The sequence below is a fragment of the Lupinus angustifolius genome, chromosome LG16 (genome assembly GCF_001865875.1).
Source record: "Lupinus angustifolius cultivar Tanjil chromosome LG16, LupAngTanjil_v1.0, whole genome shotgun sequence".
Classification (NCBI taxonomy): Eukaryota; Viridiplantae; Streptophyta; class Magnoliopsida; order Fabales; family Fabaceae; genus Lupinus; species Lupinus angustifolius.
Genome location: NC_032024.1, coordinates 6159601 through 6172568, shown reverse-complemented (window position 1 = coordinate 6172568; position 12968 = coordinate 6159601). Strand labels below are relative to the sequence as shown.

At 34.3% G+C, this 12968-nt stretch overlaps 1 protein-coding gene across 1 annotated transcript; it reads left to right on the top strand.

Moving 5' to 3' along the window:
- LOC109329226 lies at window positions 3658-4278 on the top strand. Its single transcript, XM_019562894.1, has one exon. It carries the CDS (start codon window positions 3658-3660, stop codon window positions 4276-4278), a length of 621 nt encoding a protein of 206 aa, XP_019418439.1.

The window sequence follows — 12968 nt, the reverse complement described above, 5'->3', positions numbered from 1 at the left end:
TATGTTATATATATATGAACTGTTTTTCATATCTAAGTGTAATATTCTGAGTAAGTCCACGCCGACAGTGAATTATATTCATTAGATGTCTTACTCTCTCTATTTCGCTTCTTTTCTGTTGCTTGCTTTTCGGACGTGTGCTCGTCAGGTAGACAGCTTTGCTCGGATTTGGAACTACCCGTCCGTGATGTTCCAGGAGGGGGCATGAGGAGAGGCAGTACCCTAGCTTTGGAGTTAGCCACTAGGAGTTGCTTATCATTTTGTGACTTTTGAAACGCTGACGGCTTCAACTTGTTCATGTCTTTGTTTAGTGTTTGTTGGCGATGATTAATATTTTCGCCATTTCTTGTTGGATATGTATATTAAGTACTTATGATCTTTTATATCTATGAAGATGTATATTCAGGAAACGTTGTATCATTTCAGTTATCGTTAGGTAACCGACTTTGATTTCTGCATTATATGTTACTTAAAGTGATGTCCCGGAAAAGAAAGGTTTTTAAAGGAAACAATTTTATGTCACTAATTTAATTCAAAATTTTTTTTTTACCCATTTTTCCGCAATTTTTTGAGAAGTATTTTTCGGGGCGTTACATCATGCGTTGTTCATACATTGAATATTTCATTGAAGAACATATGTGATCCCTAGAAAACTGAAAGAAATGAGTTAGTTTATGAGGAATATTGTTGGATTACTCAACTTGATGATCTTTGCTATGTCACGAACTTTATAATGAGTCACATAATAAGGTTGGCCATGTTTAATCACTTCTCGAGTTTAAATGTGTTTAAAGTTGTGCAGACGTATATTGCCTCAATTATATTGATGTTGAGAAGGTTTAAATTTTTGAAACATTTTTTATAATCAATGGTTATTATTAGATAATTCAAATGACTTATTATACGACAAAATTGCATACACTTTAGAATTTATTGAACCTATAGTATGCTTAGAGCTTGTGTTACAGACAGCCCCATACTTCGTTTGGTCTATGTGATGTAAGATACTATGATAGAAAAAGTGAGGTCATCTATATTTAGGCATGAGGGAAAAGATGTAAATAGTATTTCTTCATCATTTGATGATGTTATTCATTCAATCCTAAATGCAAGGTGGACCAAAAGTTGTACTCCTTTCCATTGAATGATCCGCTCCTTGAATCCTAGGTAAAACTAATTTTTTAAAATTATATTTTTCTAATTATTTGTTTCTTATTATAAGTATACTACAAATACAAATTATATATAACTTTTCTATTGTTTATAGATACTATAATGATAAATAGATTCAAGAGGCTCTAAATAGGCATGCCCTTCACAAGGATGAAGATATTTCTACAAAAATAAATAAGTGTTTGAAAAAAGTTTTGACATGATGAGGTTAGAATGTAGGTTTCACTTGAATATGCAAATTTCTTATCGAACTATGATAGTTTTAGTTCATTTGACTCAATTGAAGATATATGAAGATTAAACACTAAATCTTGGTGGGTGTTACATAGTTCTTCTACCCCTCTCCTCATGTTGTGAAAGAATTGAAGCACATACTCATTCACTCAGTGAAAAGAAACAAGTTGAAATGAAAAAATCAAAAGTCTTAATTTACATGCATACTAATTTGTGACTCTTGTCTAGGAAAAGTGAAGAGTACAAGCAATAGAATACTAAGATGTGAGACATTGCTGGAGATGTGTGGGAAGACTTTGAACATAAAGTGGAAGTTGTCATCTTTACAGCTGCTGGTCAAGGAGGAGATGAAATAAATATTATTTTTGTTTATAGGGTTATGCAATAAGCAATTTTATAAATTATCCTACAATATTTTATAGTTTTTTTTTGCTACTAAAGGTATCCCCTCACTCTTTTGGGTGAGAAACTAATCTCTTTCATGGTGCTTGACTGCCCCTCCCAACAAACGTTGCTTTTAGGAATTGAACTTTTGAACTTTTGATTATCATGAGTGTGAATACCCATTTTTGTCCGACCCATAAAAACTCAACATATTATTTTCAAAATAATTACTTTCTAAAAAAATAACTTTTTTAATCAAATTTTAGGACTTATTTTGAATTTATATAATTAAAATGGGATATTTGAAGTGTCCCACTTGAATTTAATAAAAAAAAAGATAAATATATGCAAATTCAAATTTATTAGATTTAAATATATTTATTTAAACCTATATCATTTTCCGAAAATAATAAATAGAAAAGGAATTAACTTAAAGTTGCCCCCTATAAAACCTATACTCATTTTCCAAAAAAAAAAAGGATAAAAATGTTTTATTTATTATATTTATTTTTTAAATTTATATTATAAAATAAATAAAATATAATTAAAAAGTAGATAAATAAAATACATGGGATATAAATTGATTTTTGTTTTTGAAAAATATAATTTTAAGTAATTAAAATGTAGTCAAAAATATTTTTTTATGATTTATTTTGAAATTTATAAATAAAATAAGTAATAAAAGTCAATTATGATATTATTTGATTATGATTTATTGGTTTTCAAAAAATTAAAAATAAACATAAAATAACCAAGTCAAATATGATTTGGTGGGGAGGTTAGCATCCTACAAAAAAAGGATGGTAGGTTTATCCCATAAAAATCAATTTAGCAAATTTTTAGGTATTAACTCAGGTTAGTTTTTTTATATAAATAGGATTAGCTTAAGAGACATAAAGGATCCTAATAAAAGAAGAGAGAATAACACTGCATAGAGAAAAAGAAGGATATTTGAGTGAGAAACGATACAGTGCAACAAGTTCTATTATTTGCACCATGGAACTCTTCGGCTGGTCACTCAAAGCACACCGTGTGGCAGTCTTGTCATCCTTTTCAAGTTCAGCCAATAGTCACGCGACACACAATATGTGAATTCCACCATGTGTGGACGCCCATACATCATAGCGGGTCTCCTGTCTATGGAATCAAATTCATTGCGGTCAGACATATAACTGAAGTCGTGCAGTCGCTCTATCATCTAATCGCCAATCGAGCGTGTGCACCCCTAGCGTGTACACACGGCCGCAATAGATCATTGTCCCTCTTCAACATCTGATTTAGTCAAACAATGTGCATCCTAAGCACGGTACACCCTTCTCCGCAGCCAACCAGGACCTGCCACGTGGCACTATCCTTGCGACAACATCTCTCAGCCCCTCTTTAAGCGCCATAGTGACGCTCACTATGTTCTATGTTGCACCAGATTAATACCCCTACAAGTTTGAAATTATTCTCTTTATTCTTATTTCTAAGGTAATTTAATTTTTAGGAATAATTACAATCATATTTAGTCAATAAAATTAATTTGTTGGACAGTGAACATAATAAATTTTATTTTTTAAATAAAAATAATATTTTTATTGGTAAATAATAACAATAAAGAAAATAAATGTTTCTGTAATATAGTTAAAACCAACAACTTTTGATGGTTTTTTGTATAAACAAAGTAAATGGTTTTTTAGTCACCTTTAGCTCTGCTAGGGCATGCTCCAAGTTCCTTGGAATCTAATTCCAACAATCTTGGAATCCATTTCCAACTTTCTGGGAAAGCACTCATAATGCCAACTTCTCCTCCAACGGTGGTCCCCTGGAGCTTCCTGGCTGAAACGAAACCCCCCTGCAGATCTGAAATCTAAACTCAGTAGGATGTGGGAGATGATTGGACCATGGAGTATGGTATCCCTAGGTAAAGGTTATTATGACTTCTCTTTCTCTTCAGTGGAGGATATGCGAAGCATATGTGCGGTGGGAGCTTGGTCCCTTAAACCTAGTTTCTTGAGGATGTCTCTATGGACACCTGACTTTAACCCAAGCCAGAAAAGACACTCTCATTCACAGTGCTGGGTCAAAATATTCGGGCTTCCACAGGAGTATTGGAGCCCGAGGATCTTATTCTCCATTGCTGGTGGCCTAGGCACCCCCATATCTCTGGATGATGCAACATCAAAAAGATCTTTTGGGCACTATGCTCTGGTGTTGGTAGAGGTTAACATTCGAGAGGATTTACATGAACAAATCCTGGTGGAGAGAGAGGGATTTGCTTTTTTTGTTGGAATTGAATATGAAAATGTGCCCCCTTATTGCACTAGTTGCAATAGTATTGGTCACGTGCAGAGCAATTGTCGTAGATTGACCAAAAAGAAGGTGGAAGAGAATGCCCCTAGGAAGAAGGCAGAGGAATCAAAAACCAAAACAAAGTCAAACAAAGAAGATAAGGTCCCTAACATCAGCAAAATTGATGATTTTTGTCATAAACTTGGAGTTTGATAATATACAAGATGCCAATTTGGAAGGGATGGAAAGAGTGGAGGACCCTCCAGAAAAGGAGACAGATCCAGTTAATGTTCCTCTGGAGACTCCTTATGACCCCTTGGTGCCTCATGACATTGAGGATAACTTCATAGTGCTAGAAACACAGGAATTGGAAAATCCAAATGCAATCAAGGATATGCAGATAATGGGAAGGCTTTGGGCTGATGACACAATGGAAGAAGAAGAGGAAGAGGAAAAATTCACTCTTATTCTGTCAAAGTCTCAAAAGAAAAAGATGAGAAAAAAAGAGATCTCTGAAAAAACTCATTATACCCGAAGGGGTGGAAATTCCAACACTGCTCAATGATAGTCCTTTATTGGAACTGCAGAGGTCTTGGTAACCTCAACACAAGGTTGGTCCTGAAAAACCTTTGCATTACTCATAAACCTGACTTTTTGTTTATTGCTGAACCTATGATTCCTAAGGAAGCCATTCAGGGAGCCTATTGGAATGATATCAAGATGAATCTCTTTGTGACTAACAATAGAGGAAATAATTTGCCCAATCTTTGGGGTTTAAGCAGTTATGATCACTCCCCCCTGTCCTGTACAATACTGATCAACAGATAACTATATCCTTGGCAATAGAAGACAAAACCTGCTACATTTGTGCTGTGTATGCCCATACTAATTATATCCACAGAAGAAGCCTCTGGTTTGACCTGCATGATCTCATAACTTCCCATGCTGGTCCTTGGATTTGCACAGGAGATTTTAATGTTGTGCTTGGGGCACATGAGACTAGAGGCTCTCGAATTCCTCATGCCCTGCCATCTAGTGAATTCAAAACCTTCTCAGATTGCTCTAATTTGATTCATCTCAGCACAAAAGGCAGCCTATTCACTTGGTCGAATAGGAGATCAGGGAATGCTCTAACTGAGAAAAGGTTGGACAGAAGTTTATGTAATGAGGAATGGCTCAATGCTTGGAGTCAAACCTCTTGTACTACCCTGCCTAGAATTTCCTCAGATCACCATCCTATTATGCTCACTCCAAACTCTTCAACAAGGAGAGCTTATCCCTTTAGGTTTCATAAAATGTGGACTAAACATGAGGATTGCAGGAAGGTGGTTGAGACAGTCTGGAACAAGTCCTGCTATGGATGCCCTATGTATATTTTATCTCATAAGCTCAAAACTCTTAAAAAGGAGCTCAAGCATTGGAACATTAATGTCTTTGGGAATATTCATAGCAATGTTAAAAATGCCATGGCTACTTTGGAATTCATCCAAAACTCCAGGGATCTTATGCCTAGCCAGGAGTTGAGGGATCAGGAGTCCTTGGCTCAGAAAAACCTTTTGTTTGCTCTTGAAGTTGAGGAATCTTTTTGGAAAGAAAAGGCTAGAATAAATTGGCAGACTGATGGGGATAGAAACACTGCTTTCTTCCATAGAGTCACTAAAATAAGGCAGGCCACTAGGTCCTTAAATCTGCTGAAGGATGGGACCAGATTGCTTACTGATCAGGAGGAGATTGAGCATCATGTTCTTGACCATTTCCAGAATCTTTTTGCCTCTGAAAACTCCACCAGTCAAAATTCCCTAATCCAAGAGGTGATTCCTTCTATGGTGACTCAGGAGGAAAATGATATGCTTACCCTGATGCCTTTTGAGGAGGAAATCAAGAAGGCAATGTTTGCTATGAATGGTGAAGGGGCACCAGGGCCAGATGGCTTTGGGGGAATTTTCTTCCAAACTTTCTGGGACATAGTTGGTCATGATGTTTGCCTTTCTGTGTCTCAATTTTTCTCCCAGGGTTGGATTCTTCCAAACATGAATGCTAGCACTATTGTCCTAATTCCTAAAGTCCCTGGAGCAGACAGAATCAATGATTTCAGGCCCATTGCTTTGGCAAACTTTCAATTCAAAATAATCACTAAAGTCCTGGCTGATAGGCTAGCCTCCATTGCTTCCAGAATTATCTCCCCTAACCAAAAGGGCTTCATTAGAGATAGGAACATTCAAGATTGTATCTGTCTTGCTTCTGAAGCAACAAACCTGCTTGATCACAAAACCTTTGGTGGCAACTTAATCTTAAAACTTGACATATCCAAGGCTTTTGACACCATAGATTGGAATTTTCTTATGGACACCCTCAGGGCTTTTGGCTTCAGCCAGAAATTCATCAATTGGACTAATTCTATTCTCCACTCTGCTAGACTATCAATTAGTGTGAATGGTCATAATGTGGGTTATTTTGGCTGCAAGAGAGGGGTGAGGCAGGGGGATCCCCTATCCCCTCTGCTGTTCTGTCTGGCAAAGGAGGTCGTTAGCAGGGGCATCCTAAATTTAATGGCTCTAGGCAAATTACGCACAATCAGGGGCCCTAGCTCTATTCAAACTTTGAGCCATGTTCTTTATGCTGATGATGTGCTTATCTTCTGCAAAGGAATCAAAAGAGAGCTTAGAGAGCTCAAACTCCTTTTCTCGAATTATGCCCAAGCTTCTGGCCAGATTATCAATCCCTCTAAGAGTCAGTTCTTTTCTGCAAACTCCAACACAAGGCACACATCTTCCCTAGCTGATTTCCTGGGTTTTCATGTTGGATCTCTTCCCTACACATACCTTGGGGTCCCTGTCTTTAAAGGGAAGCCTAAAAGGGCTCATCTCCAGCCAATTGCTGATAAAATTACTCACAAGTTGGATAGTTGGAAAGGTTCTTGCCTCTCAATCATGGGAAGAGTGGAACTAGTCAAGTATGTTATTCAAAGCATGCTGATTTATTCGTTTCACATATATGCCTGGCCTGCTCAACTCCTTAAGGCTTTGGATAAAAAATCAGAAATTTCATTTGGGCAGGTGATACCGAGATTAAAAAACTGGTCACTGTCAACTGGCATCAAGTCTGCTCCTCAACTCAGTTTGGTGGTCTGGGTGTCAAGTCCATCACTAAGATGAACAAAGCCTCCCTCATTAAGCTCTCTTGGACTATGCTATCCTCCAACAAAGATTGGGCAGTGTTCTTCAGGAATAGGTTTGGTAGGGACTGCAATCTTTCTCCTAGGTACTACAAATCTTCAATCTGGCCAGGAATTAAGGCTAATTGGGATTATGTGCACCTCAACACATCTTGGCTAGTTGGTGATGGCTCCAAAATTAAATTCTGGGTTGACAACTGGCTTGGATCTTCCTTGGTGGATCTTTTGAACATTCCTCCTGATCTTGGGATCAACCTGCATGCATATGTCTCTGATTTCATCCATCAAGGTAGGTGGACTATCCCTAGGCAGCTGAAGGAGATCTTCCGAATGTCTCCAAAGCTATTTCGAGAACATTAATTCCAAATAGTGAGGACATGATGGTTTGGCTTGGAACAACTACTAGAGCTCTAACTCTTAAGGAAGCCTACTCTAATCTTTCTGACAATCAGAACCCAATCAATTGGTTTAAGGACATATGGTCAAATTCAATCCCTCCTTCCAAATCATTCATTTCCTGGAGATGGAAGTACAACAAAATTCCCACTGATGAGAACCTTCAGAAAAGAGGATGCAAGCTTGCTTCAATGTGCAGTCTCTGTCATAGTAATCTAGAGTCCTCCAATCACATTTTCCTTCAGTGTTCTTATACTCAGCAATTCTGGTTCTGGCTAAACCACACCTTCTCCATCAACATAGATACATCTTCTTGCTTGGCTCTATGGAACACATTCTATTCTGATTGGAGTTCTCAAACCAAAGAAGTCCTATCTATCTGCATAACTCTTCTAATTGCTAAGATTTGGCTTTGCAGAAACAAAGCGAGATTTGACAACATCCTCATCCCTATGGTGAGAGCCTTGGACATGCTAAAGCTGGAAATTACTTTGGCTGCTGCTAATTGCAAATCATATGCAAACAACAATCCAACCGAATTTGCTATATCGAGGAGCCTGAACATCAATCCTCGTTTTAAGAGCAGCCCTTCTATAAGGGAGATAATATGGCACACGCCTCTCATAGGCTAGCTGAAGGTTAATACCGATGGTGCAGCTCAGGGCAATCCTGGTTTGGCGGGAGGAGGAGGCATCTTCAGAGATCATCTTGGCAGATTTATAGCCTGTTTTTCTACTTTTTATGACATTAATTATGCTTTATATGCTGAGTTGCTTTCAGCCTTATTGGCAATTGAATTCTCCTATGCTCATCGTTGGAACTTTTTATGGATTGAAAGTGATTCTACTCTAGTGGTGGGAATTCTCCAAGGCACGATCCTTCCTCCTTGGAGCCTAGCTTCTAGGTGGAGTATTTGCAAAAAGCTCCTTGCTAATATGTCATGGAAGGTTTCCCACATTTGCAGGGAAGGGAATTCTTGTGCTGACACTCTTGCAAATCATGGATTGAGATCTAGAACTTTCACTTGGTGGGATTCAATGCCATCTATAGTATTTTCGGATTGTAATAGAAATTGGTTGGGTTTGCCAAACTATAGGTTCACTAATTTGTAATGCTTCCTTTCTTCTTTGAATAAATCGTGGTGCTTCTGCACCTTGCCTTAAAAAAAAATTAAATGGTTTTTTCTGTAAACAAATTTTTTATCACTTAGAAAAGTGAGAACATTTCCTAATTAAAAAATGACTTTCAATAAGAAAATTAGTTGATTCAAAAATACTTTCATATAAAGTTATTACTATTATCAATAAAATATTATTATATTTTTTGGGATTAATCAAAGAATAGAGGCAGGACGTGATAATATTTTTGTCCTGATATCATTCTTGAACGATTGCGTTACAATGTTTCTTTTCACTCAATTAATTCCTAATCAAAATAAAAAACCAAAAAATATATTATAATTATTTTCAAAACTTTTTAAAATAGAAAGCGGTGCAGACATTCGTTTCTCATGCTTCACCTTTTGTAAGGAATTAATTATTTTACTAACAAATCATTTTAAAATTTAGAATTATGTAGTCTTAATTTTCTAAAGCGTTTATGGATACATAGAAGCAATATTTAATCTTGTCAGACATAAAAATAGACAAATAAATATTTTTGTTTTATACAATGTAATTTTAAATAGAGTAAGGGTATTTAAATCATACAATTGGAAAGGGTACCGTTTAATTACAGGCGGACGAGATGCTAATACCTTCCTCGATCTGTAATCGACTCCCGGGTATCAAAATTCAAAGTCCAATGTGATTGAGATAAGATATTTTTCTACATTTTTAACCATAAAATGTAGTGACTACTCGAAGAGGTCGTGTAGCCAAAAACCGGCGCACGACAATGAGGATGTAGTAGGACCTTACAATACTAGACCAACACATTTTATAGTTTTCATACATATTTAAAATTTTAGAGGGCAATGATTCATAATTTCTTTTATGTTTTCTACTTTACATATTTTGATTTGCACTTATTTTATTACATTTTATATATTTTTTATTTTTATACATATATATTTGAAGGTATAGTATCCTATATTTTAGAAAAAATACATCTTTGTCCTATATGTATTCATGCTTCATACCACGTGAGAAAGAAATGTAACTTGAATTTCCTCAAATCATCAAAATTCAATAACCACTCTTCTGCCCTTCACACTCCATAAGGGGCCTCGAGCTAAGTGAAAATCCACACGTCCAAGTTGTGCTTCATCATTTATATGGCCGAAGGTAGGGTGTTACTGTCAAATGTAAGTGTATGTGTTTGTTTGTTTATTTATTTCAGTCATTTACTTTATCACTAAGTTATAAATTAATATACAAAATACCCCTTGATGCATATGTTGTGGAGGTTGGTAGAATGTATAGTTATATTTTTTGTAATTATTAAGGAGATTGAGATTATGTGGTCACCATTGGTCCTCGATCTTTATCGGAAAGAATTAGTACTTAGTCAAAACGTAAACGCGTTACATATTTTTTTTAATTAAAATTAATGCATGTATAATGATAAGAATTTTTTAGGTAACAGTTCCCATTTTATTGTTTTTTAAAATAAAATAATTCTAAACAATATCAAACTCTTTATTTAATAAATATTTCAGTATTAAACTCTTTAATATTAGAGAAAATCTTAGTCCATATATGACGTGTGCATCAAGCTACAAAAATAATTAAAAAGAACTGCTCTATTTCCAAGATTCAACTTGATGAAACTTATGTCATAATGCTAGCAACCTTATTATTGCACTATAAGGTACCAGAGGCTTATAGCTAATAAGTCCTAGAAGAATATATATACATCTTTACGTAGAGAGTCCTAGTCAATAAGTAACAATATTGACATTGAGTCGATATTTACCCTCTCCTTCCAACCTACAATTTGAAGAATGTGCTTGAAAAAAAAACTTAATCTAGTGACCTTAAAAAAATTGGTCAATGCATTAAATATTTTACAGAATATCCAGTCATATATTTAAAGGGAAATGTTTCAATTAGAGAGATTAAATTATCTATAATCTACTATTCATCCAAAAAGAAGAAAATTAAGTTCACCTAATCTATCCATAAGAGTCAATGGATTAAAATATATGGAATATAGTGAATAACTATAATAATGGATGAATTTGGTTCATCAATTATAACTAGGGATGACAAAAATAATGGCTCAGTAAGTACATGCTAAAATACCTACAAAGAGTACTCATAAAAATAGTTTATAGGTGAGAATGATATCATAGTATCCATCTCGCAGTACCCACATATTTATAAATTTATTTTTTAATTAAATAGTTTATATATATATATATATATTACATTATTATTATTATTATTTTATAATTAAATATTATCAATTTTTGTTTTATTTTATAATAAATTTAATGATTGAAATATATGATAAATCTAATATGACATAAATTTTATTATTCATGTAATAATTATTTTATATGTATTGATTATTATAAAACATATAAATATATATCCAAACTTAAAAACTCATTGGATACTCGTAAATAGTGCGGGTATGGGTACGGGAAAATATTATTTGTACATGTTCTACTCTGTTGCCATCCCTAATTATATCTATGGATATTCATTTGGATAAATATTCCATCCATCCAAAAATAAACATTAAAAGTATTGTTATTTGCGGTTCAATTTCATTTAATATTAAAATTTTATTGTTAAGCACATAACATATATAAATATTTGTCTAGTATTTTACACGTGGAACCTTAAACATCACATGCTTATAGAATATTGAGAAGAAAAAAATTAATTTTGTAAAGGTTCCAAAAAAAGCACTTTTTAAAAAATCAAAAACTTTTTTAAACAATGATTTTTAAAAGAGTTTTTAAATGATTTAAAAGTGCTTTTTTTAAGTCGTGGTTTTAAAAATTATTTTATTGTGATAGTTTTTTAAACTAATTATTTCTTTAATATTGTTTTTAGTTACAATAAAAAAATCAATGAATTAGATATTCACCCATCTAAATTCATGGAAATAGAGTTATTGATGGATGGGATACCATCTTTAAGTTTGGATATCAACATATTGAATAACTTAAAATATTATGTAAATAGATTTATATAGATTGATGAATGATTTTCCATCTATTATAATCTAAATCAGAATTTATCCAATTACTACCCAGAGTTTCAATGACGTTTTTTCAAATTATTAAAATATTATTTAATGTAAGACTCACATTTTATTTAATGTGAATATTCTAAATACGATATGTTAAGCAGTTGGTTCACCAATGTTACTTAAGGAATCAAGTGAAATCAAGAAAAACAATTCCTCAGTTCAAATTCTAACCAACCCAATACAAAATCACTTCAAATGGAAAACGTTGAACTATTTTTCAAGGTTTTGGTCATTTCCCTCACCATCATCTTCTTCATCCTAGCCTTAATGCATGTTCTCTATTTCTACACTCATCGTTCCTTGCAAGAAGGCAACACTGATTCTGTATTGTATGAAGTCTCATCTGGCCTTGATGCTTCAATCATTGGCTTACTCCCTATCTTTACTTACAACCCTAATATATGTTTGGGAAACCCACTCAATTGTGTGATTTGCTTGTCCGAGTTTCAAGAAGGTGAAATGGGTCGAGTCTTGCCCAAATGCAACCACATGTTTCATGTCGACTGCATTGACATGTGGTTATATTCTCACACCACATGTCCTCATTGTCGTGTCTCGGTAGAGCTCACGTCTATAGAACAAACTCGACCTAATATTGTTGACGACTTGTGTGAACCGAACTTTGGTTCTAGTTCTACATTACAAGAGAACCGATCTGAGTCAAGTTTGGTAATGGACCCATGACCCATCACCATTGTCCTCGTCTCAACCACCAATAACTCGGGAGTTTTAATTCAAGGGGTTAATTGTCCATGAGAAAAAAATGAGCGTTTCACCATCTTATGAGGATTGCCTTAGCAGTACTAGCATCACGATAAATACTGATTGTGATGAGTAACATAAGAGCCAGTGTATTGCATTGAACCTGGCTAAGGATGAGTCTTAGGATTAGAATAGTAATTTAACTAATTTGTTATAAATTTTTTTCATATAATTTTTTTTTTGATATTTAATGGTATGTACATATTTAGGAAGTTAGTAAATAAGATACAGATTGAATATAATTTAACTAAAATATTCATTTTAAATTTTCATATATTTCTCACTCTTTTGTACCGTAAATTAGTAGGATATCCATTCATTTGCACGGGTTAATATATTTTATTGGTGGTAGAAATTTAAATAA

What these genes read in the sequence shown, in the direction of transcription:
- LOC109329226 (XM_019562894.1), top strand. Translation starts at nt 3,658, where the DNA reads ATGTGGGAGATGATTGGACCATGGAGTATGGTATCCCTAGGTAAAGGT.